The 25552-nt window shown below is 36.5% G+C and overlaps 1 protein-coding gene across 2 annotated transcripts in view; it reads left to right on the top strand.

The window, feature by feature from the left end:
- NALCN (sodium leak channel, non-selective) overlaps positions 1 to 25552 on the top strand; it is a gene marked incomplete at its 3' end in the record, with an annotated part of 199096 nt that overhangs the window by 67676 nt on the left and 105868 nt on the right. Inside the window, exons 7-9 of one of the 2 annotated variants that reach the window (XM_079539961.1) lie at positions 3664 to 3806; positions 3920 to 4024; positions 6568 to 6654. In XM_079539961.1, coding sequence (XP_079396087.1) covers positions 3664 to 3806; positions 3920 to 4024; positions 6568 to 6654 — 335 coding nt within the window. The remainder of the gene's footprint in view (positions 1 to 3663; positions 3807 to 3919; positions 4025 to 6567; positions 6655 to 25552) is intronic. The other variant, XM_079539962.1, reaches the window with a different exon arrangement.

Below are 25552 nucleotides of genomic sequence, written 5' to 3'. Positions count from 1 at the left end.
AAGTACACTTGTACCAGCTACATATGAGGTGTACTTTTGCTGTAATGTCATAGATGAACACACACTATTTCAGCAGGGCTAATTCTGTATGGTTTTTTCCATTCATTATATTGCTGAGTGTGGCAGATGGTCCAGTGTATGTGTTATAAATACTTCACATCCCTACTATTTTACCAGTCTTCACTGTGATTTTCCTACTGGTAATGACTAATTACAGTTTCCTAGCCAGCAACTTTTAATAGTTTCCTTCTTTTTCTTAATCTCTGCCTAAAAACACTGTTTTATTCCATGTTTTAATCAGTACAGCAACAGTATAATATTAGATAATTAAACCATTACTTTAGGAATTTCTGAAATGCAAAATACAGAACCATACACTGATGAATAATTCAGTATTGATAAGAGACTAGTATTTTCTGAAGAAGCTAAATGGCTTGGCTATCTATACTTGATTATTATTTTTATTCCACCCCTATACATTGATCCTTAGAACACTATCCAATAAACAGGAATTCAATAACCAAGAGAATTAACAGAAAGGATTAACATTTTTGCCAGTCCACAATGACCGTATCAACCATTCAACATCAATAGATCAAATTAGTGAGTATAAACAGAAGAAATTCCATTGATCCATGTCTCCTCACTTCAGTAGCAGCACTTCTCAAACTCTCTCTTATGCAAGATTTTTCATGAAATGAAGTAATGGAGGAACAGAGTTAGAAGGTGACTGTAGAACAATTCCATGATTCCACAGCGTTCTGCGAGATTCCACAGTTTGATTTCACAGTTTGATTTTTCTCCTTCTCAAAGTAAAACCAATTGATTTAAGAAGCACATAAGTGGAATAGAGCTAAAAGTCCACTTTGGGATTAAGATTTGATTGTTTCAGTGTGAGACACTGGATTACTACAGTTCAGACCCCATGTCTAACTAAATTTGAAGGAGATTTCATGCCAGAACTCTCCAGTTGGAGATAAACTGAACCTCTCAGCTACACACAGTACCATTGTCATATTGAATCAAATTCTTCTTCCTGAAAGAGCTTCTTACCTTTAAAGAAGCTTTACAGAATCAGATACAGATTCCAAATGGCTTTGGAAATACTTTGATGAGACTTCATTCAAATGGAGAATGCTTTGACCTTCTCTGCTCGTGTTTTCATTGTCTCTATGCATCTGGCTCTCAGGATGTGCCAAAGACAAAGTAACCTGATTGATATGGTGAATAAGAGCATGAGATAAGTGTAGCAGTGCTGAGATGAGGAGAGGGGTGTAGAAAAGCAAAATTAATTTAGATTAGGTTGGATAGAATGGGAAGTGTGATCAGGAAACTGGAATTGATAAAGAGATTGGGATTGGTGCCCAATATCAAGGTGGTACAACTCTGTAGCAAGAGTGATACTGTATAAGAGACCAGGGTGAAGGAAATTTGGTCTAGCTGGAAAAAAAAGAAATTGTGGATATGCCTGTCTGCTCAAGGTATTAGATGTTACTGTGCAGTTAGAGAGTCACTGCTATGTTGTTTTTCTTTGCAGGGTAATTCAGAACTAGAAATTTCCATCTCTATTCACTTTCCTTCAAAACAATTACCATGGATTTTTCATTTTAAGCTATCTAGTTTTTCTTTTGCTTTAGCTTGCTTGTCTCTTTTGTCTGTCAAAGTCCAAAAGATCTTTTCAGTGGAGATCTATGCTAGAGCTCTCCACAGAGAGCTGGCAAAACAGTGGCTGCGTTCTTCTCCATCTTGTCTTACACAGGAAGAATCAGATCTGTATGGTCAGGCATTCATTGGCAAGATCCATTTGAATGCAAGTCACACACAGTCACATTCAGATCTAACCATGATTATCTGCGATGCTAGGTGCACTATTTACTTACCTTTATTTATAAATATGCATTTCTTTTCAAGACTGCTTAATGAAGGGAAGTTAATTATATATATTAATTGTGCAAACAGTCATATTTTTCTGTACTTACTGAGGACCAAACTCCTTCTTATTGTAACTAATATGACAAGTTTGCTATTGAACTTTGGAGATGCTCTCTTTGGGGGGCATTAGCAGAGTTAGCACTTTCCAAGCACAGCAGGTTTATAAATATCTCCATTCTCAGTAAGGCAAAGCTCATCTATTATTACTTACTAGCCACACAGAGGGAGAAATTAGTGGGTAAGAAAACTGATCCCCAGCAAGTGTTTTTATTCATACCAAAATATCTCTTTGTTTTTTTCTTTATATTTTCCAAATTCATATATTACATACTCTTCATAGAAGACTTCTTAGTTTGTTCCTTTTATGTGGCAAAAATAGAAAAGAGTGAAGAGTAAATGGCACTTCTTTTTTTTAGTGTTGTTATTTGTTTTATTTTTCTATATATGAGATTTTGACACCTATCCCTATTAGGCCTTTCATACTTGATAGACTTGTCATTAGCAAATAATTCAGCTAACGAAGCTAGCAAAAACTAGCTAACGAATAGGAAGAAAACAAAATCAGAAGTACTTAAATTTATCCCATGTGTATAAAAAAATTGTCTACTTAAACAAGAGTTGCATTATAGCTAAAAGTTGTCATTGTCCAAGCACTGTTTTTCGAATGTTAAGTAATAGGATAACAGATGTATTTCCTCTGATGGGGAGGGTGCCTGCGTGTGAGTGCTGCCAACTAAGTGTAGGTGAGGGGCTGCTGGAGATAAGATTCTTGATTCAGTTTGTAAACTCTGGAGCCCATTCTAGAGCATCATTTAAGCCACAGCACCCTAGCTCCACGTAAGTGGAGAAATTGAATTTCTCTCCACATTGTTTCTGTGAATTGGGGCACAGGCATTTTAGTATTCCATCTGGTGCAGGTAACTGTAGCTCCTATGTTGCTAAGCATAATCGTTTCATAGCCAAATTGCAGCTAGTGATAGAACTGAGAAACACGTGCATCATTTGGCACACTTAAACGTGTTCTCGAGTGTGCCCTGCACTTTGCAGAGTAGCCGTACAGAGCTTACAGCAGTAATAGTCCCTAAAATTATTTTAAACCAGAGTGACATACATCTCCCCAACCATAATCTCAATTTTAAAATTTCTGTTGTAGAGATAAGGAGGAAGGAGGAGCTGGCTAGAGCGCTTTGTCCCTCAGCCTTTAGGATGCATTTTGATCTTATATTTTAAATGAAGAAGGAGTAACTTCACAGCTTTTATTCAAAAGCTGTTGCCACATATATAAACCACTCATAACTTTTCTTTCATCAAGCACCATCTTGGCATATTGCTACTCAGTCTTCCTTATGTTAATAGTGATTCCTTTCACCTGCTGAATGCTGAACTTGATAGTTTGAAAAAAAGCTACCTGTTGTCACAAGTGTTACTGAAGTGACATAATGGAACAAATTCTGCCTTTGGAGACATGTGCATATTCCCAATCAAATAATCTAAGGGATTATGTATGTGTGTCCAGGAAGGTAATGAAGTCTGGTATGATATTAAATCAATTCAGATTCAATTGCATAAAGAAGGAACAGAAATGCACCTGAAAATCTTCTCTCTGAAGTGATGAGAGGAGAGCTGATACCTTTTAGAGAAAAGAAAAATCAAAATAGATAAAAGGTGATTGTTTGTTGATTTTGAAAACTTTCAGGGGGCTTAATGCAAAACATTTTCATTTCTTCCTAGGCACAAGCATATTTACTGTTTATGAAGCTGCTTCTCAGGAAGGCTGGGTGTTCCTTATGTATAGAGCAATTGACAGCTTTCCCCGATGGCGTTCATATTTCTATTTCATCACCTTAATTTTCTTTCTGGCCTGGCTTGTTAAGGTACTGAAAAATTTGTTCTCTTACACTTGTCTGAAATACAGATGAGAATGAATATTTTCTCTTTTCTGCTTGCTGAGCTTCATTTCAGCCATTCTTTCTCGTTCTTTTTGCAGAATGTTTTCATTGCAGTCATCATTGAAACATTTGCAGAAATCAGAGTGCAGTTCCAGCAGATGTGGGGATCTAGGAGTAGTACCACTTCAACTGCCACCACTCAGGTGATGAACTCAAATACTGAGTTTCTTTGAGGATTTGACTGTTTTTTGTTTAAGAATGAATAATAAGGGAAACATTGCAGTGAATTATTATTACATCCCACTAGGTTCAATTATATACAACTTCACACGTTACCACGTATGTTTTACACTTGTTATATGTATTTTCATATAACATTCTGTGCTAGAGTATAATATCTTCTTAATAAAAATATGGTAGAGAAGATTAATATAGTCCTCTAGTTGACTGGGTATGTTATGGCAAAGTTTCTATTTTAATTAAATAGGATAGTAGTTTGTTTCTCATGTCGTTGGAGGGTTTGGAATTAGGGTTTCTAAGTGAATATCACTTTCTGTGCTAACGAAGAAGAGCTGAAATTGCAAACTGGAACTGGAAAAAGAGAGGTCAGAGTGTAGCTTGAGTGTGAACGAAGTGCTGAGGCAATGAAAGAGCCATGCTCAGATTTGAAGTTGGCATAGGAAGTGAGAGCCTGGATTTAAGATAACAGATAGGAAAAAGATATGATAGGAAGTGCACTAAGCTTGGATTGGGTAGTAAGAAAGACGCATGTTTAGAAATAAGGGTTGAGATTTAAACTCCCTCACTCATTATTGTAACAATCACATTAAATATCCTGAGTGTACAAATGGTCAGGCTTTTCCAGACTAGAGCATTTTGCCATCTTTGAGAGACCAGTACCAACTGTGTGCAAAAAGCCTTTAGAAAGATGGATGTGAGAAATATACTGATGAAATTTTTTTTTTCTAATCTCTATAGCTGGAGATTATTTGTTTTCTTAAACCAGAGGATTTAAGTATCTTCAACCTCAAATAGACTTTGTCGCATTGTTACTCCATTTATTGCTTTGTCAAAGAAGACTTGATATCAATGTTACGTATAACAACAAGAAAAAACTTTTTTACATAGTACATACTTAGCACAAGGAATATAGATTTTATTTCACAGAACAAGTTCCTGAACCATAGAGGCTTAGCCTACATCCTCTGGAACAGAGAGGTCTATATAGGGAAATTCAAGAAGCAGCCAATACTAAAGTATTCCAAGAATAAGAAAAAAAATCCAAAATAATGTCATGATCCTGAAGAATTATGAACATATTGATTATAAATAGTATAAAGCAAAATAAAAATAGTATGTAGGCTAGAGACAAGTAAATGGTTATTTTTTCATTGAGTCACTGATATAATGAGACATAAAGGTAGTCCCTGTTACTGAACTAAAAAAAAAAACGATTGATCTTCTGAATTAAGGAGGGAAGGAAATTTATTCCAGGGTTTCTCGTTCAAAGAACCAGTTAAATACCTGGATTGTTTTGTGTATGAAATAGCCTTGAGAAAGAGCACTGGTATCTTGCTTTATTTGACCACTTCGTAAATCATTAAAGTGGTCCAGAAACTTAGTCCTATGGAAGAAAGTCAAAGTCATTGAAGGGGACTATGGAGAAGGATAAACGTAAGATTCTCACAAAACCCTTCAGCTCTGCACATTAAAGCATGGTACAAAGAGAACTAAATGCTGATACGAGTTGGCAACTCTTCCTGGTACCTAAATGCTACACAAGAACATAATCACAACTGCATTTATGTGACACTCCCCACAGTCTAATGAAAAAGCTTTTAGCCTTCAGCCATGCTGCTGTGGCTGTATTCTAGAGATGGACTGCTTGGTGCTGAGTGTCAAGAAAAGGATAGGAGTGAGATGGGAACTTTTCCCTGCTTCATTACATAATATATGCAGACTCTCAAACAGCAATAAAAATGGTAGAGCCTTTCATTTTCTATCAAGGGCATTTCATGGGAAGTGTTAATCACTCCCAGACATGGCTTCTTAACCCCAGCAGTGTACAGCTTTTATGTCCTTTTGTGTCTCGCTTTTTTTCCCCCCGGAAAAAAGAGTTGGTAAAAAGTAAGTACCACTGTGGTCAAGAGAATTTTTTCCATTTACATCATAATTGCTGGGATATCATTCAGCTATTTACATAAATTAAAAGCTTTGGGTAGCAGTATAGAAGTACTTCACAACTACTCTTAATGCCCATCGGTGCAAGAAAAATGAAGTCTGATCCTTGGACTAAAATAATTTTGCCAGTGAAAAAGTCAAGAATTATCTTTTATTTGAAAATAAATTGTGAAACTTAATTTTAGGTCAAAATGTGTTTGCATTTCTTCAGATTAAGTATACTAAGGAAGAAATTTATTATGAATGGGTACCACTATCTGATGGTAAGGATCAGAGTTAAATTGAATCAGTTTCTGTGTTAGGACTAACAGAGATACCTTGTGTTTGATGTTACCTGAGTAAAATTCAGAACTTATTCATGTTGGGAAAAGAGCATGTTGCTTGCTTTTTTTCTGCAGCAATAAAAACTGTTCCTCTTTCATTTTAAGTTAACTATCATGAAAGTCTTTAAGGACTTTCACTTGTACTTATTCTTTATAATATTCTTTTTATTATCCTTTTATTTATACTTCATTTGTACTTACTGGCATGTAAAACATTTCTGACAATTACTTTTCCTTTCAAGATGTTTCATGAAGATGCTGCTGGAGGTTGGCAGCTTGTGGCTGTTGATGTTAATAAACCCCAAGGTAGAGCTCCCGCATGTCTACAGGTATGCACTGCTTTTTAATAAATTACTATGTGTAATCAGCATTGCTCAAATGTTGGCATAAGGACTATGGTGAATAATAGCAGCTACAGTATTTGTACTCAAAAATCATTTAAAATGCATTTAATTCTGCAGTTCTTCAAAATTTGTTAGATTAAGAAAAAGTGTGCGACACTCAGAGTGAGAAAATATAAAAATGTATTCCTTATAAATGCTCTGTATTGTGTGCTCAAAAGAGAAAGATATTTAATCTTTTATATATATACATATGTATATATTTACTTTAAGCAACATAAGTAATCTTTCTTTATCTCTCAGAATTTTCATATAAATCAAATCCAGTCCTATGTTATTTACCACAGACATACTTGTTTATTAATGACAGAATACAGTTATACACACCAAGAAGCATGATTAATAATAATGAATAACCTCATTACTCTGGTTCTATCTTGATAATAGACTCACTGAGGAGGGGAAGATGCATGTGGTTGACTATTTCTTTTCCCAAATTTAATTCTTGTTTTTGAAAGCAACAGGAACAACTTTTGTGGTATTCTAAAATAACTATCTTGAGTACATAGATAAAACAGAGCTGAACTGACAGTGAAAGTGCCTCCACGTGAAAGTTAGGATAGCATTTGATTTACCTGGTCTGCCTTTGCCCTTGTTAGGAATCGTGAACAAATGATAAAATATGTTCCGGAGTATGTAAACCTCCTGCATCAATGACTGCTTAGTACTCTTGAATAAAAACTACAGTTTTCTTCTCATCCTCCTTTATCAAAATCTGAAGGCTTTCCAGTATTCTATGACCTTGCTGGATGTCAGTGGCATTCAAAAGAAAGCAATGCACTAAAATACTATTTCATTAAAATAGTGCCCCATATGGGCTTCATTCTAGTGAAACAAAGACAGAAATACAGACCAAAGAAAGCAAAACATCAAAGTCTAGATAAAGACTCAGAATTTTATTCATCTCACCATGAGTTATTGTTTCAATTCTATCTGCCTAAAAGTAAAAAGAAAATAGGCTTCTGAAAAATCCATGTATTTAGAGCCCTTGCAGTATTTTGAAGGTGTTCTTTATGCATGAAATCCTTATGAGTAGTGTGGTTGTTGTTTTTCAATGGTTTGGCTGGCTTTTATTCCTTAAGAGAAACATGATTTATAAATCTGAATTTAGGAAAGAGTTAATCAGATTGGAGAATATACATCTTACTTTGCTGTACATTCAATTCATATGCATTCTTCTGACCTTTAATATCTAAGGATTTTGTCATTCAATGTCCTGTGAAAGATGGATTTTTCGGAAAAAGGTAGTGAAGTCTTTCTGTTGTTCTGTATCATTTTAATTAAATTCCATAGTAAGTTTGGTTTTAGTAATTTCTCTCTGGGCTCTTTAAATGTTAATGCTGTGAATGTAAAAGGGAGCACTATTAGAAGTTCTCTTTCAATAGTTGCATGAGTCTGAGTCTGTACTTTGGTGAAATTTCACTTATTTGATGTATGCCATTATTTAGAATTTACTTTCTCAACAAACTGTGCTGTGTTTTGGGAGAGGAAGTATCTTAGCAGCTAAGGAAATGGAGTGGAACTCTGGAGGTCTGGGTTCAGTTTATTGGCCAAGTACACGTTTCCTGCAGAGCTTGCGAAAATTACTTAATAGGCATCTTTGATTTAGTTCTCATTCCTTAAGGTTGTAAGGTGTATGTATCCCTCCCATATTTGGCTGTTGTGGTGTTTACTAACTACTTGAGAGGCACTTCAATAAGATGAGCATGTACCATCTAATTAAGTACACATCCATCTCTCTAAAACTGCCAGTGACGGTGGAAAGATTGACATAATTTGTGTGCTACAAGTAATATGAAGCCTTTCAAATGCAGTTTTTCAAGACATTTCAGGTCCACTAGCTGTGTCTGTCAGATTTTACTAGTTTTGCCCTTGTCATTTTTAGTTCCCAAACATGTTTCAGGTGCTTCATCCTAGAAGGCCTTCCTAGGTTAGACATAACATTGCAGTGACATGTAGAGCAATGGCATTTTTGAATTAGTAACAGTTCAGACAAGTATTCTGTGGGCTCTGTGCAGAGCTAAAAATCTTTTACAGTGAGGATGGTGAGGTACTGAAACAGGTTGCCCTGTGATGTAGTTGGTGCCCTGTCCCTGGAGGCTTTCAAGGCAAGGCTGGATCAAGCCCTGGGCAACCTGATCGAGCTGTGGTGTCCCTGTTCATTGCAGGGGAATTGGACTAGGTGGCCTTCAGAGGTACCTTCCAACTCTGAGGATTCTATGATTCTATCATTCTATTGTAACTTTGTCTCACTCAAACACATCATTATAGCAACAAACAACCTAATTAAATCAGACCTAATGAGAAAGACAGCCATGTCTTTACACTTCTGTCACCACTGTTCTAAAAAAGGGGTTTTCAAACACCTTTTAGAATCCTGTTTTGTGAAAAATGTGCTGGGCAGGTGAGCACTGGAGAGCCCATCTTCCTGTCCCATTGCTGTACAGAATCATAGACTCACTCAGGTTGAAAAAGACCTTAAAGATCATTGCGTCCAACCACGACATAACCACACTACCCTAACTCCAACAACCCTCCACTAAATCATGTCCCTGAGCACCACATCTAAATGGCATAAAGGCAGAACTGGCATAAAGGCAGAAATGGCATAAAGGTAGATTTGGGATGTGCTCTTGTATGCAATCTCATACCAGTTAAAAAATGATTAAAATTAAAAGATGGATGTTAATCTGGTATTTCAGAATCTTATTTAACTCATACACCCATCTAGTAAGTTTTACCATTTTAGAGCTGGCTGGAAGTGGCAACGTGAGAAATCAGTAACAGTATTGTTTCTTATTTTGACTTTCAAATCTATCCCAACATGGGCCAAAGAGGCTTTTATTTCAGTGTAATTGTTTTACTTTTTTTTCTTTTTTTTCTTTTAAGTGTTCTCAAAAGTGATTTGTGGTCTTTTGTTACTTGTTCTCACTGCTCCCCATGACTGGCATTGATCTTAAATATTGATTTTCTTTTGTCACTGACAAATATTATTTGTGCTTGCCATTTTAACATCAACCATTTTGCGTGATTTCATGCTGAGGCTCCCACATTGCCACATTATTTTGCCACTGTTGGTATTACTTTAACACATTGTAGTGTGTTAGAACTTCCTGCCTACCATGACTTACTCCTACAAGCACAGTAGGAAGCTCTCAGTTCACAAATAAAGAAAAATTGAGTAACAGACTTTAAAAAAAAATATATTTAAAAGCTCTTTGGGGATGTATTTATCCCTTTGATCCCATGTTAAAAGCATGCTGTGTTTCTTATTCTTTTCCTGTAAATTTTGGAGACTGCTGATGTTTTTGTCACTCCTTCCTTCCCTCTGGCTTCTAGATCACATAGTCTTGTAAAATGTGTATACAAATTTAAAGCTAAACTGGAAAGCTTCAACTCACATGCCTTCCATGAAACTGTTATTGCTAATACCAAGAAATTACATCTTTAGTCTTTTTAGTAAAGTTTTAATGAACAAAGTCTGAAATATAGTTCCTCTGGAAAATATAGGAACATTGGTGGACAGAAAATTCCATGTTCCTGCTAATGTTTTGGGGTCACGCATCCAGCAGAAATGAAACACGCTGCTGGCAATGGAATGGCAACTATAAAAAGCTTGGGAACTCTCTATGCCATTTGAGTAGGAATGGTCACTTACTCACAAACTGCATATTTACTCATATTTTGGTAATAAAATCCTCCACAGATTAAAAATACAGTATTCCATTTTAATTTTAAGTGCTCCATCTAAGGAAGAAATAGAAGGTCGCAAAGCTATGATCTCAAAAAGCAAGATACGTTATTATGATTACAGTGCTCTTGAACATACTATTAACGTCAGAAATTTAATCATGTATTTTTACTTCAAAAAAGTTAGTCCTTCATGCTGTGTGATATTAACAAAATGGGTGTATGTATTACAGAACTTTAGAGAATCTTGTAGGCAAGGATAAAGAGATCAAAAGTAATATAGGAAGACAGAAAACATAAGGTGGGTGGAGGAGACATACTCAATTTCTGATAATTCTTTGATCATTTTAGCAGTTTCATAATGGATATATTGAATGAGAGAGAAACGAGATTAAGCCTTTCTTTAGGGATTTTCACTGCAGGAATTACAAAAGACCACAAATGGCTTTTCTCCTCTATCTTGGGAAGTAATTATTAATGAACAAGAAAAGCATGGTACTGCTATTTATGTGGTTATTCGCCTTTTACTGTAACTTTGGAATCCAGTAAAAAGTATGCCTACTCGGTCCTATTCTCTCCTTCCCATTAAATACATGTATAAATACCTTTCCTTCAAGTAGCTGAAGTCCTGTCTTAGAATGAAAAAAAGGGAAGAAAAATCTTCTCCACAATATGTGAGAAGAAATGGTGAAAGTCTGGAGTAGAGAGATAAAAATTCAATCATCTGGCTAGCTCTTAAACTGGTTGAGAATTCACAAAATGGAGTAGTGTTCACCGTGTACTCTATGACATAGAGCCACGTTTTGGCTCTATGTCTTATCACCTGAGAAAGGTAAAGCTGTGACCATCCTCTGCTGCCTGGTTCCCTTTTTCAGGGTTTTTTCAACCACAGTAACAATGGTAACTGAAGAAGCAATGAGTATTCTCCTGGGATGCTGCAATTCACTGTCTCTTCTAGGAATGTAAACTGACATTAAACAGTATGTCATTTGAAATAAGTACTGAATTCAGACAGTTGAAATGACTGTAGTCCATTTATCTGGAGGAGGGGCTACACAGGCCATAATGAAAATGAACTGCTATGCTGTTAAGAACCATTCTGTTTCTCTAATACAAATTCATATTGTCATAGTGTCATTTAGGTTGGAAAAGACCTTCAAGAAACGAGTAGACGTGGCACTTAGGGACATGGTTTAGTGGGCATGGTAGTGATGGGTTAGCAGTTGGACATGATGATCTTAGATTCTATGATCATTCCATTGATCTGTGATTCTATGTGCCACTGTCAACATGACCTACTGAACCTCATCACTAAATCTTGTCCCTCAGTGCTACAAACCATGGGCCTTTTGCACATTAAGGAAGATTGAGGATCCTGGTGTGTTTTTAAACAACATTATTAAAGATAATCCCATAAAAAAGAAGGATCAAACAAATTTTGCCCAACTAATTTTTCTGCATGGTTGAGTTTGCCGCTTATTTTTTACTAAAAGTGACCTGAAAAACAGTAAGCTCCATATTGTAGGTATGAGAGTACTCATAAAACTAGCAGACAAATAATACATGTGTCTTATCTTCAAAACTGACCATTACCAGAAATAAGCAAATATAGATCGTTCTTCTCTGACTTCTAGAGAAAAATTAATGATTATATTCTCCATCCTGGACTTAAGCAAACATACACTTAGGGACTTCCTAGAGTGGATGCTAATTTTGGGGTATCATACTTAGCATCTATTGATGGATTTGTCAGCTATGAGTTTATCCAGCCTTTTTTTGAACCCATTTATTGTTTTGGCTTCCAGAATATCTTGCAGGAGAAGCCACTTAAAGCAAATGCTTAGCATTTCAACTGATTTCAATTGAGGAATTTTATTTTTCTAAGATTACTCATAAATAGTAAATTTGCACTACAAAGAACACTGATTTTAATGTTGAAGTTGATCCTCTTTTTTTCTAATAAAAAAAAATTGGAACTACAGAAATTTTCAATGGCACGATCATAAGCTCTTATAATGTGCAGTCAGTAACAAATGAGACACCATGGAATGTAGATGATAGGTACTTTATTTTTGTATTTGTGCTTATATATAGAATTAGCAGTGATGAGGAAGTTTCTAAAAGTAAACTACACTGTGGGTATCAGGAAACACTGCTAAAAAATAGGCTGGTGTATCTGGTGACCAGACTGTTATTTCCCCAAGAGAATTTTAAAATCTCCCATAGGTGACCTTACGGCACTAACAAACATTAATTAACTAATAGGTTATTAAATTCCTGAAGTAATTTTGACAGTGCTTCTAATTGTCCGCTATTGTCTACATTCATTTAGTGAACTTAGTGAACATAATAAAGTTCAGTGAAGCAAAGTGCAAGGTTTTGCACTTGGGTCAGGGTAATCCCAGAAATGTTTACTAACTGGGAGAAAAACTCCTTGAGAGTAGCCCTGCTAAGAAAGACTTCTGGGCACTGGTAGATGAAAAACTTAAAATGAACCAGCAGTGTGTGCTTGGAGACCAGAAAGCCAACAGTGTCCTGGGGTGTATCAGAAAGTGGACTTACCACCGTGGAGAGGGAGGGGACTAACCCTCTCTACTGTGCCTCATGAGGCCCTGCCTGGAGTACTGCATCCAGATCTGGGGCCTCCAGTACACAAAAATGTAGAGCTTTTGGAGACAGTCCAGAGAACTGGAGTACCTCTCCTCTGAAGACAGGCTGATGGTGCTGGCCTTGTTCAGTCTGAACAAGAGAAAGCTACAGGAAGACCCTCCTAGTACTTAAAGGGAGATTATAAACAGGAGAGAAATCAATTTTTTACAAATATAGGTAGTGATAAGACGAGCAGGAATGGTTTTAAACTAAAGGAGGAAGGATTTAGATTAAATGTCAGGGAGAATTTTTAACTGAGAGAGTGATGAGGTGCTGGAACAGGCTGCCCAGAGAGGCTGTGGATGCCCCAACCCTGGATGGGGCTGGTTTGGATGAGCCCCTGGGCAACCTGATCTAGTACTTGATCTAGTGGTTGGCAACTGCGCTTATGGCAGGGGTTTGGAACTTGATGATCCTTGAGGTCCCTTCCAACCCAAGGCATTCCATGATTCAATGATTTAAAGGAAAAGTCACTTCAAGGATGACTAGAACTGCATGCATATTTCCACCTGAAAAGGCATAGAACCAACCTGCCAGTGTGCATGCCTTACTTGCCTTCTCTCTGTTTCTTCCCTATTTCTCTTTTTTTTCTTCCCTGCATGGCTGTCTTCTTTATCCTTTGTAACCACTAAAACTAAGCAAGTTAACAAAGTGTTCTCAATTCTTCTGTGGTCATAGTTTCTTCTACATAGTTTTTTGTTTACATAAACTGTTCTGATTCACTACAATGAAAGTGAATCAGTAGCACAATTTATAGCAGTATAACTGCAGAAGCCAAAAAGAAAGAAAGAGGGCATACTGACATCCCAGTTCTATATTTCAACAAGTAGATTTCATGAGCATGAATTCCTCAGCTTGGACATGTAATTTTCCTGCAGACTTAGAGATTCAGAATCCCATCACAAAGATTAAGTGTGGGAGACACTGTCTCCCACAGCATTCTCCTGCAGAAGCTGGCAGCCCGAGGCTTGGATGGGTACACTCTTGGCTGGGTGAGGAGCTGGCTGGAGGGCCGGTCACAGAGAGTGGTGGTGAATGGAGACAAATCCAGCTGGTGACCGCTCGTGAGTAGTGTTCCCCAGGGGTCGGTGCTGGGGCCTGTCCTCTTCAATATCTTTATTGATGACCTGGATGAGGGCATCGAATGCACCCTCAGTAAATTCTCAGATGACACCAAATTGGCTGGAAGCGTGGATCTGCCTGGGGGTAGCGAGAACTTTTTGTGTAACCCTAATTTTTCAAACGGGGCCCCAGAAAAACTTCCTGCCCAACGTTAATAAGTTTCACATAAGGTGTTTTTTTAAATTTTGGCTTTCTTTTGCAGAGACATTTTTTCACACATTCAGGAGAATTAAGTAGAGACATTCAATCATTTCAACATTGTGGTCAATTTAACCTGCAAAAAAAATCTCCCATGATAAAAATACGCAAGTTGTTATATTTTTAAAAGACTGCTTTGGCTGTATGCTTCTTTCTTTAACCTAAGTGTTTTTGCTGATATCTGAACAGGCAGAACAGACTTTTTTTTTTTTTTCCCAACAATGGACTTCAGTACAGCCGGTACTAATAATTTGCACTTACAATTTGAAGGGCACTTAAGTGTTAGTAAATTATAGAAACTATTCAGTAATGCCACTAAAATTAAAGTTCAGCTGAGTTTCCTTTAGAAATTTTTATTTCTGGGGTTAAATATGTCCAGTGTTTCAAATCCCGTCAAACTGAAAACAGGTATTTAAACTGTCATGTAGCTTTTTTGTGTACAGCACAATTACAGCAATCAAAGTGCTGGAAGCAGCAGCAGCAGCATGACTTCCTTTTGAGCTGTAACTTGGATGACAAATCTAAGCAAAGTGGAAGACTGCAGAGTCTTAGAATAAAACTAGCAGGAATTTTTCACTTAGTGAGATTTGTTCTTGCCCCAGTATTTTTCATATTTCTAATATTTCTCTAAGAAAGTTCTCTTTTCACTAGAATTACGTAGAACGTTGTGTTCTACAGCTCTATAAATTGTTAGATTTTAAACCCCTGATCTTTACAGGATTTTGAAACTCTTAAAATTATCCCTCGGCAATGTTTTTTATTATTGTTGGGTCTCCTCAGTGGTCATTGTAGAGAGTGATTCCTACAGTGAATCTGAAGGGCACATAATTCACATATGGGGGAAGCTGAATTTCCTCTTGTGTTTTCTGTACTTCTACTTTGTCACAGGAAGACTAAATGGGCCCTGTGGCTTTCTCAACTCCTTAGTGAAGTTCCTAAGAGTAATTGAGTGAATCGGAGCTTAAAAAGCAGTTCTTAGTAAATCTTGAAATAAGTGGCAATTTTCTATTCAGATGAAAATGTTCATTTACAAAGATTCCTAAGTACACCTAAGCTCATTCTTTCATAAATATATTTATGGGAAAAAAGTCTGTGCCTTTTATTATCATATTCTTATTATTGCAAACACTGACCATAACTCCTCTGGGAGTCAACAGGGTCCTAATTCATCCCAAGTGTCCATAAGCCCTTAGCTGAAGCCAGTGTCAGGATCATGAAGGCACAGGTTTCTCATGCAGCCAGCATTGGGAGGTGGGCATTGCCAGAGGACATCAGAGAATCTGATGGTGTCCATTTTTCTACAGTGTGCACCCAAGTGGAGGGGGTATACATTCCCATTTTTGTTGTGCCAGTTGTTTGGGGGTAAATATGTAAAGCCAAAGTCTGTATCTTCATTTTCTTCACTAGTCCATAATAATCTATTTTAAAATGTTGTGTATCCCTGGAAATTTAATAAACAGTGCAAAAACAGAACATTGTTTTTGTTACAAAGGCAATATTTCTGCTTCAAGTTCTAAATCACATTTGTTTTCATAATGAAAACCAGCTCTTTTTTTGTTTGTTTATTTGTTTTGTGAACAGTCTAATTGCCACTGAGCTCTCAAACTATATTGTTTCTTTAAAGATGTTGCTTAAAAACACCTCAAGAACTTTAATCTTTTTGAATGTGTGAAAGGCTCCAGATTTGTGTGCTAAGGGATATAGTTTAGTGATGGAACTTGATAGGTCAGGTTGACAGTTAGATGCGATGATCTTGAAGGTCTTTTCTAACCTAAATGACACTATAAGTATGATACTATAATTCTGTATGTGTATATTTTTAGTATGCTGCTTTAAAGCAAAATGGAGTCCTTTTTCTGCAAGCACGCATACTGAATTTTCATGTTTTTTGCATCTATTAAATCCTACTGAAATCAGTAAAAGGTACCTAAAGCTTTGAGAATCATTGTTTTATATGAGTGATTTCACTGACATAAATGCAGTTGTTATACAGAGAATTATTTGTGCAGTCATATCAAAACTTTCATCCTTCATGCTTTGTGAATCTTAAAGTGGCGAGAACTGTCAGACATATGCATTTTTTACAAGCTAGAAGGCTGCAGCTGAGAGCAGTAAATCAAATCTTTAAGCTGATTCCCTCATAATTTTTCTTCCCCATCCTAGGATTATCCTTTCTTCCTGCACTTACCTCAGATCTTTGAAAAGAGGGTCTTTGAGGCCCAGCAGGCATGGGCATTGTGGCATATGGAGGATGACTACTGACTTCCTTGGTGTTTACTGTACATAATACTTGGCTCTTTGTCTTTTCTGAACCTCAGTGTCATCTTTGTGTTCTTCTGGTGCAATTGTTTCTCCAACTTTATTTCTGACAACCCAAGATGGTATAGAGGTTGTGTTGCAGCTCACCAGTTCTGTGAGATGATGGATTCATACTGGCAGGTCTAGTACCAGGGCAAAGGAGATTATTCAAGTCTTCAAGCTTCTGTGATGTTACAAGAGTGTGCAGAATGGAGGGAGCCATGCTTGTGTTTGATGAGATCCCACTCATACCTATGCAGCCTGCTAATAATTAGGCAGGTTATGGCAGCCAGTGTTCCTTCTTTGCTTTCTTTCTTTTAACAGAGTAAAAGTACCATCTGGCACCAGCAATTGGATTTTCACAAGGTGAAAGCTTTTCAACAAATTCTTTCTTAACAGAGGGGAAAGATGAAGTACAATCCTTAGATTTGGAAAAAAACAAAACAAAACAAAACAAAACAAAACAAAACAACATGCCTGATTGTTAATGCTGACTAGAAGGAGAGAGTAGAGAGAACAGAAAAAACAGAGTATACATTATGTGATACAAAGGAAATAAGAGAAAAATTCTAGCAAAAATATTTGTAGGTTCTGTGGAAGAGTTTGTGCAGGAGCAAGAAAATGCTTTCTTGTTGACAAAAAGCTAGAAAACAATACTACATTGGTAGAGCGAATGATATGATACAGTAGATTTTTTTTTTTATATTCTCTTATAAGATGAGAGAGACAGAAGTAAACCACAGCTGGAACAGTGGCACTAAACTAAGTTGGATTTTTTCCCTAAGTTTGTCTAGTAGCTGTTGTAAGTTTCCTAAGGAAGTTCCAATTCGAGCTACTGAATAAAGCTCGAGAGTTTGTACTTTAAATGTTGTTAAGTGCTGCTATTTTATTAATTGTACAGTGCTCGAGGTACAAATAAATTGTATTCGTTTCTGTAGCATATTCTTTTCAGAAAAGTCAGACTCAGGAAAGCATATATATACGTTAATGGGCTTGATTTCAGAAATCGTCTAACTATAGATGCTGTTAATATGGCAGTGGGAGTACATGTGTGGTGCTCCTTTATTTCTGATCTCTACTTCCCTCCATAGGATCCTAAATACTCAGAAGAGGAACTGAAACACCAAGTGAAAGCTGACTATATGCCTGATTACACACACCTTAGAAGACACCACCAATAAATCTGCTCACAGATCTTTAATTTCTTACTTTCTTTCCTGGCCAAGATTCAGTAACTTTTGGTCTGTGGTGACTGTCCTTAACCAAGTCTGATAAACCTTCTCTTTTCAGGTCTGCTTTTCCTTATCTGCCACTCAAGCAGAAATTCTTTGCTTTTGTACATACAAGTATACACACATTTATGCACAGCAGTTACTGAAACAGGGCAGAAACAAAGGAAGCAAGCATAACAGACCTCTGAGCAAGTTCATTATGGATGAGCAGTTCTATGTCTCTGGAGAATTATCTGCATTATTTTTTTCAAGGTGTCTCTTTTTTCCTGCTAAGTGCATGCCTGTTGCATGTTTTGTAGAGCTAGAATACCTCCTGTACTACTACTGTGCTGGGTTTGTTCTTGTTTGTTTGTTTGTTTGTTTGTTTGGAGAGATTAAACCTTTTCTTGTTAAAGCAAAAATGTCTGTGCTGCTAGGCATCAGGTAGACTTTAGCCATAGCTATCCATAGTGTTTTGCTATCGTAATGTAGCTGCTATCTGAGTACCGATTGCTTGTTGTTGTTCCATAGTAATTATTCTGCTAAGCACATTCGGTGATAAGCTTGATTGAAAGGAAAGATTTTAGTAACCATCCATTCTGCGAACCAATCTGTTTTTCCATTTTTGTACATTAGCTCTTTAAAATAAGAAGTTCCCACTTTCCTGAAGATTGCACACTTTCTTTAAAATGACTTTGTTGAACGAAAGTCTGAAATACCAATAGAGAATAAAGAGAGATGTACAGTGGAAAAAGAAAGGCATATCTATATTGTGCAACTACCTAGAACTCACTACTCTGCTTTGCTTTTGAAATACGTGGAAGGACATTGCAGGCAACGCACTTGAAATTCATGTTTTCACTCTGTTGATTCAGACAGCTTTACCATGAGGACCACTGTAATAACGACAGGCTGGAAAAAGTTTCAAGCAGCTTGGTTAGCATCGCAAAGTTTTCAGCAGTTACACACTTAATGCAGTTCCCCAAGAAAATATTTTTTTGCCTTAGTATGAAGCCATTCTGCATATGCCATTCTCTGCCTCACTCACACCCACGCTGCAGAGGTTCTTATCTACTGAAGTATATGCTACTGCTCCTCCAAGTTCACTGAAAAGATTGGAAGCTTTATTCAGAGCTTTTGTGACCACATCATTGAAAACTACATTGTCGTGTGCACACACCGCATGCACGTGACCTTAATTCCAACATTCTGCAACTTTGTAGCTTTGCAGATTTGCTTTAATGGGAAGCAATTTTCATCTAAAGCTATTAGGTGCATACACCCTTATTATGTTTCCTGAATACAATATTCAGCAAAAATTCAGTTTAGCAAGCAAAGGCATACGTTTAAATCTCATTAAAATCATTGAAACATGTAAGGATTTTGTTCCCTGGTCCCCTTAATGGTGTCATTGGGATTGTTTGTGCACAGGTAAGTATATGGGAATGCATGGCAGTCTGGCCTAGTCTGTATCTTGCTGTGGATCTTACTTTTATTTGTGTACTCCCAGCTAGAAGGGAGCCTTGTTCAATTTTCAGGAACGCTTCAGAACACACTTCACACCGAGATGGTTGCAAAGGATGTGGCTGGTGTCAGGCAAGCTATAGGTACATAATAGCATTAGGATCTTGTAGTCTGTGTTATGAATGTTTGAGATAGTTGTGAGTAGGCATCCTCAGAGAGGTGATAGAAGAAACTTTCTGAGTATAGAGCAGACTGTGCAGAGCGAATGCAGTGGGGAATGTCAGAGTTAACTAAAAATGAACCTGTAACAGTCATCTGCCTGCAAGGATGTTTAGACAAGGAGATAGCTGTTTACGAGCTTTTTTCATTCCTATGATTTCTGATTAAGTTGTCATTATTTTTTCCTGTTTAAAAAGTTAGCTTTCTATTTTTTATTCCAGTAAAATACAGGGCTTATGTTCTTCTTGTTGTTACTGCTTAAAAGCTTTTTAGGGCAGATTTCTCTAAAGGAAAGATATGAGCAGATCCATCGCAAAAGCAGTAGCTGACATGGAGTCAATAAACAAACACTTTAGAGAGAAAATTGAGGCAAAACAAAGCAAAAAGCTCTTGGATTATCGCAGATGAACATTATTTTAAAGATGAAGCAATGCAGTTTACTTTCAAACTAAACATTATAAGAATAATATTCAATATTTATGATTAGAAACAATTTTCATTCTCTGTTCAAAATTCTGTCCCTAAAACCAGCCTCATATGATGGCTATTTTTAGGTAATAAAAATTAAAAACTAGATACAGATACATCAACTTTGGCTTGTGGGCCTTTCAGTTGAGTGTTTTGAGGCTGGTTGTTATTCACTGATCAAACTGCAAACAAGAATGATTTACTGCTCTTGGACTGGGTTTCTGAAATTTGTAAGGAATTCTTTTTTGGAATTTGTAAGTGCTCTGCAGGTCTAAGTTTATGACCTTGTTTTATTTATTCCTACTCTACCCCTTGAAGAGAAAAATCCACTTAGTAGTAAAGGGCATGTGACTAGAGCAGTTTTTTTCCATGCTCTGTTCCTCCAGAATTTTTCTCTTCCCATTTGGGAGATGTACGGAAGAGAAATAGTAGAATTGGCATCCAACTCAGCAAGACCTATGCCACCACTGGCACTGGAGAAGGATTTCATTTCTAATGTTCTGAATATACAGAATTGCTTTTTCAGTCTTTGAAAACAGTAGATTAAAATAAATCTAAATGTCAAACAGTCTTTAAAGAAAAAAACTACTATAAATCCATGAGAGAAAAGGGATGTGCTCCTCCAAAATGTTCCCCCATAAAAGCATGAAGATTTACAGGTTTACAGGAGAAACTAGATTATTTCTATATATACATACTGGTTATTTCTCCCAGCTATAAATACAATGAGAAAAATGGATTTCCTTAAATGTACTGTAGCTTTAAGAAATTTACTTTCTTGCATATGTTTAATCTCAAACACATTTTTTTCCATACTGCCTAGTTCTTGGAATTAATGATGTACTAATATACTTCAGCAATTCCAAGAACTGTTTTGTACTTAATTTTTTCATTGGAACTTATGTGCCTAAATCCACTGGTTTCTTGAAAATCTTGATCTCTAAGAAGACAATTCCAGATGTGATTCTGATGTTTTTGTAAGCCAATAAGAAGCTTACGATGAGACAGTTTAGTATATGTACAAGGTACATAGTGGATGCTACAAAACCTTTTCTGAGGAATGTGCTTATGCAAATGTATTAAGTTAAAAACATCAGGAACTTGAAGCATCATTGAAATGAAAGTACAGTAATATAAGTGGGTATATATGAAGCAGTTTAGTAGTAGTAATCTGCAATCTGTAGTTACACTTGCAGATTACTTGGAAAATTGTAAGAATACTGACACTTAAGTTCTGTTGTCGCAGAAAAAACAACAACAACAACAAAAAAGCACTGCAAATCAATATAGTATTTACCTTGTATACACTATTGTCATGACTATATAACAGGTAAGGTTAATCCTACTAGATGTTCAAGAGAAGAATAACCTATAGTATGCAAAAAATGAATATTATATAACTGTGGTTTAAAAGTGGTCGTGGGTGGGATAGCAACATTAAGTAAAACCTAATTTAAAAATTACTTAAGAGCCATGCAAGTGCAAATGAGGGCAAGGATACATATTTATGCATAGGTGTTGATACAATGTTAAACAGAGATGTAGGAGTAATAGAATTTGTTTGGCGTGTCTGAGGAATCTGGCAATTAAATGTGCTGCTCAGAGTTGATGACCTTAGGTGCTCTATTGTGAATAGAAAGACATCTACAGAAGGTGATTATATAATTTATGTAATTGCATAATTTTGTGATTGTCATTGACAATAGCTCAACGCCTAGGAGATTCAAGATTCCAGCTGAATTACCGAATCTCATACTGAGCTAATACATTTCCAGTGGGCCCTACTCTTCAAATAAGTATATTAATGAAAAGTTCTGGAGACGTTCTAATTAGCGATCACACCAGATTTCATTTGCTTAAAATAAATAGAATTTGCCAAAGCTGAAAACTGGACATCTATGTCTGTACAGATTGTATTACACTGACATTTAGGATCACATATCAATTCAGTGTACTGCAGTATAGCATGGATGACAATTCCCTCTGAAGAATTTGTAGTGATACAAGTACTATGGGAGTATGTATTTACTGATGTCTTTCAAATAATCCTTCAATTCTGTATGTATTTCATTGGCCAAGATTAAAGAGATTGGTATTGGTAAAGACAAATAGATTCCTTATTATCTAATATAAATCCAATCTTTATTAAATAACTGGAATTTCTATAATTTCCTCTTTTTCAGGGATGACTGTATAAACGGGAATATTGCTTTATTTATATTTATATTAATGTGGCCATTTTTAAAAGTGCTGTAGATCTTTTTCTTTGAAATATAAAATCAACTGGATGATTTTCAAATGAGAAAACATCTAAATTTCTGTAACTTGCACAGATATTTTCAGATTTGTTATTAGCTTGTTTTATCATTTAATTACAGCATACTTCTTTCCTCAAGTCTTACAAGGTACCTTATAATTCCACTGAGAATTCTTAAATAAGAATTACATGGCACAAATGTAGGACAACAGAATTTTCCTATCAAAGGATATTCCTTTGTTGCTCAAAAAATGTTTGATGCTAATATTTTAAAAAAACTCTTTGAAGTTAACTTCAATAGAAACTCTTACCATACAAACCAGAAGAGATTTAGTTTACTAATTAGCTGCTTCATTTTGATTTAGTGTATATCAAAATCAATTCACAATTACGGTTGTTTTTTTGTAATTAAACTCCTTAAAACAGTTGTGTATGAACGGATTGGAAACTTTTAACCTGCCATTCTTTTTTATTCAGTTTCCCTTCTTTTCATTTTCCATTTATTCTGCATTTAACATTCTGCATTCCCATTCTGCATTTAACATTCTACATGATTACACAAACATTGCACTTATCAGTTGAAAAGGAAGAACTGGAATTGAGGCTCATGTAAATAAATCCATATTCTAGATGAGTTACACATCCATGAACGGTAATTCCCCTATCACTGCCATCTAAGATTCCATCAAGTATTCTTGCTTGCTTGCCATGGTACCATGTGCTATGTTCTCCTTTGCTTCTCTTCTGCTTTTCTGTCCTCTATCTGCAGTGATTATGGGATTTTTTACTTTCCACTCTATGTGCTCTCACATTAGTAGTTATGAAGTGAAAATTCAAAAAGAATATATGTGAATAATTTTGAAAGGATGAGTTGAAGGGAGAAAATAATCATTAAGCTGAAGAATCAGTGGGAAAGGCCATTTAAATATTTTCTTTCTTCTTCCTTAGTCGAGCAAATTCTTACAGTCCATGTTGCTTGTCTGTATGGAGGGCATGTCCTGCAAATTTATCATTTTTACCCAAAACTGTACATTACCTTGTATTTCTTTATTGCTTTCCCAATCCCATTTACTTTACTGTAATCTTAAGCATGTCTAGCTGCATTCGGCAAAGCAGCTCTTAATGAGGCATTAAATCTGTCTGTTGCAAATCAGGCCTACCTGCAGCTGAGTAGACAAGCAGATCCAGCAAGCTGTGATGGTGAAAGGAGTCCAAAAATGGGAACCGCATGCCCATACAAATTGTCTCCTTGTCTTATTAGACTTATTAATACTTGTATTTGATGCATCTGTTGATTTGCCTTTTGTAGGACCTTCTAACTTCTGCATGATAAGTATGATCACAGTTATGAACACTGCATAATATGATTATCTCTTTTCACATGGCATCTACAATTTTAGCTCTTCTGAATCCTGTTTGGAAAAACAATAAAAAACATGGAAATGGTGTTCAGGCTGGGCTGAGAAATAGGGTCCTCCATTTCTCTCAGAAGGGAGTCTCCTATGACAGTTATCTTTCTTTCCTTCTTAGCAGAGGCAGTCTTTAGGCATGGAGTCTACCACCTCATCCTGAATACCCTTCTGAATGGACCTTCAACTGCATCCTCATTCACCTCTTCCTCAAGTTCAAGAGCCTCAAACCTGTTACACAGAGGCACCTGGGGATCTGAGATGGATAGGGATGAGGTTTGCTTGCAAAGCTGGGATCTGCTTCCACTCCTCTTTATCTCTTGAACCCCCTACCTCTGCTCAAAAATGGCATGCTAGGGGGTCCACCACAGCATGGGGGGTATCACCCTGGTGTCTTTCTTGCAAGTTTGGCAGGAAGATACTCCACCAGTCTGTCTTGTGTAAAAATCTCGTATGCTGCTTAGTCTCTCCACATCCTCCTTAGACTCTGCCACCATACTGAGTAGATCATCCACCTGCTCACACCTCAGACAGGTGTAATCTCTGCCAGCCTTCACCTGTAACAAAAGGCTCAGACACTCCCTTCAGCCAAATCATTTTTGGGCAGGTACTTGGTCTGAGTTGCCACATTCTTTTTGACAAGAACTTTCTGCCTAGTGGAGACCATGGCCAGATTTGTTGCCTGGACGTCAGCACATAGGTGAGCCAGTCTCCCAAGTGGTTATGAAACTGAAGAGTTATTATGTTACTCATTCAATTACCCAACTAATTTTGAGTAAATACTCAACTGAATTTGTAAGGGAGAACTTCAAAATGATCAGAAGTCTATAGTCTCGTGTTTCCTGATTGCAGCCTCAACAGGCTTCCTGTGTGGTGCAGTCCAAATCCAACCATAAATTCATTATCTTAGACTCAATATATTCTCAATTTGAAATACTATTTTATTTCATCCGGGTGACATTAGTTTGAGTTGCCTTTTCAAACCAACACTTCTAGTTCTGCTTTGGTGAGGGAAAGATAGATGCCACAGACATATTGCAGTACTGAGTAAACTTGGAGAACAGATGTTTTTTAAGAATAAGAAAAGTTCATAGGAAATCTCTTCTCTTTGCTCTCCTTATTAATAGCTGTCAAAATCTCTGATTAGTTCTGCTGTCCCCTAACTCAAGGCAGCAGAGTCTGTATGTACTCAGCAGTTTCCAGTACTGTTAGGTGAAAATAATTCCAATGATTCTCTTCTATGAGTTAAATTTTGTTTGAACACAAACTGCTTTATTAGAAAGTAGGTTTTGAGTCTAAGAGCAAATTCTTTTTTTTCCTTGTAATTATTCATCTGATCACTTATTTAATGGAGTGTTTGATTTATTTCAAAGTAATCCCTGCTTTTATATGTAAATCACAAGTTTTTGAGAAGAGTGTGGTAATTAAATTATGCAAGGAAAATGCAATGAAAAGCTAATCAGAAGATAGAAATTCCATTGCAATGTTTTATGTTTATTTACATAGCCAAGTAATTCAGTTTAGAAAAACATTATTTTCTATAACTGAGATTTTCCATAGTGTGCTATTATGAGTATGTTCCTTATGTTTCCCCTCCTGTACCTGAGTAACTATTTCTGAATGTTCTAAGCTCTTCTGTGTGAAGCAGATGTGTACATGTTTTGAATCACATTCACTGTGTGCTGAATTTAATTCAATTACCTATTTCCTGACATAAAACTTTTCCCACAATGTGAAGTTTTTGTTCCTTCATTCAAGCACATAAAAGTTGTTATATACAGGTGATAAAGACCAGAACTCAGTGCATTTTGAGGGAGGTAACTCTTGCCTGTCTGAACTGT

This window comes from Tetrao urogallus (assembly GCF_951394365.1).
Source record: "Tetrao urogallus genome assembly, chromosome: 1".
Lineage (NCBI taxonomy): Eukaryota > Metazoa > Chordata > Aves > Galliformes > Phasianidae > Tetrao > Tetrao urogallus.
This window is presented reverse-complemented; position numbering and strand designations above follow the sequence as displayed.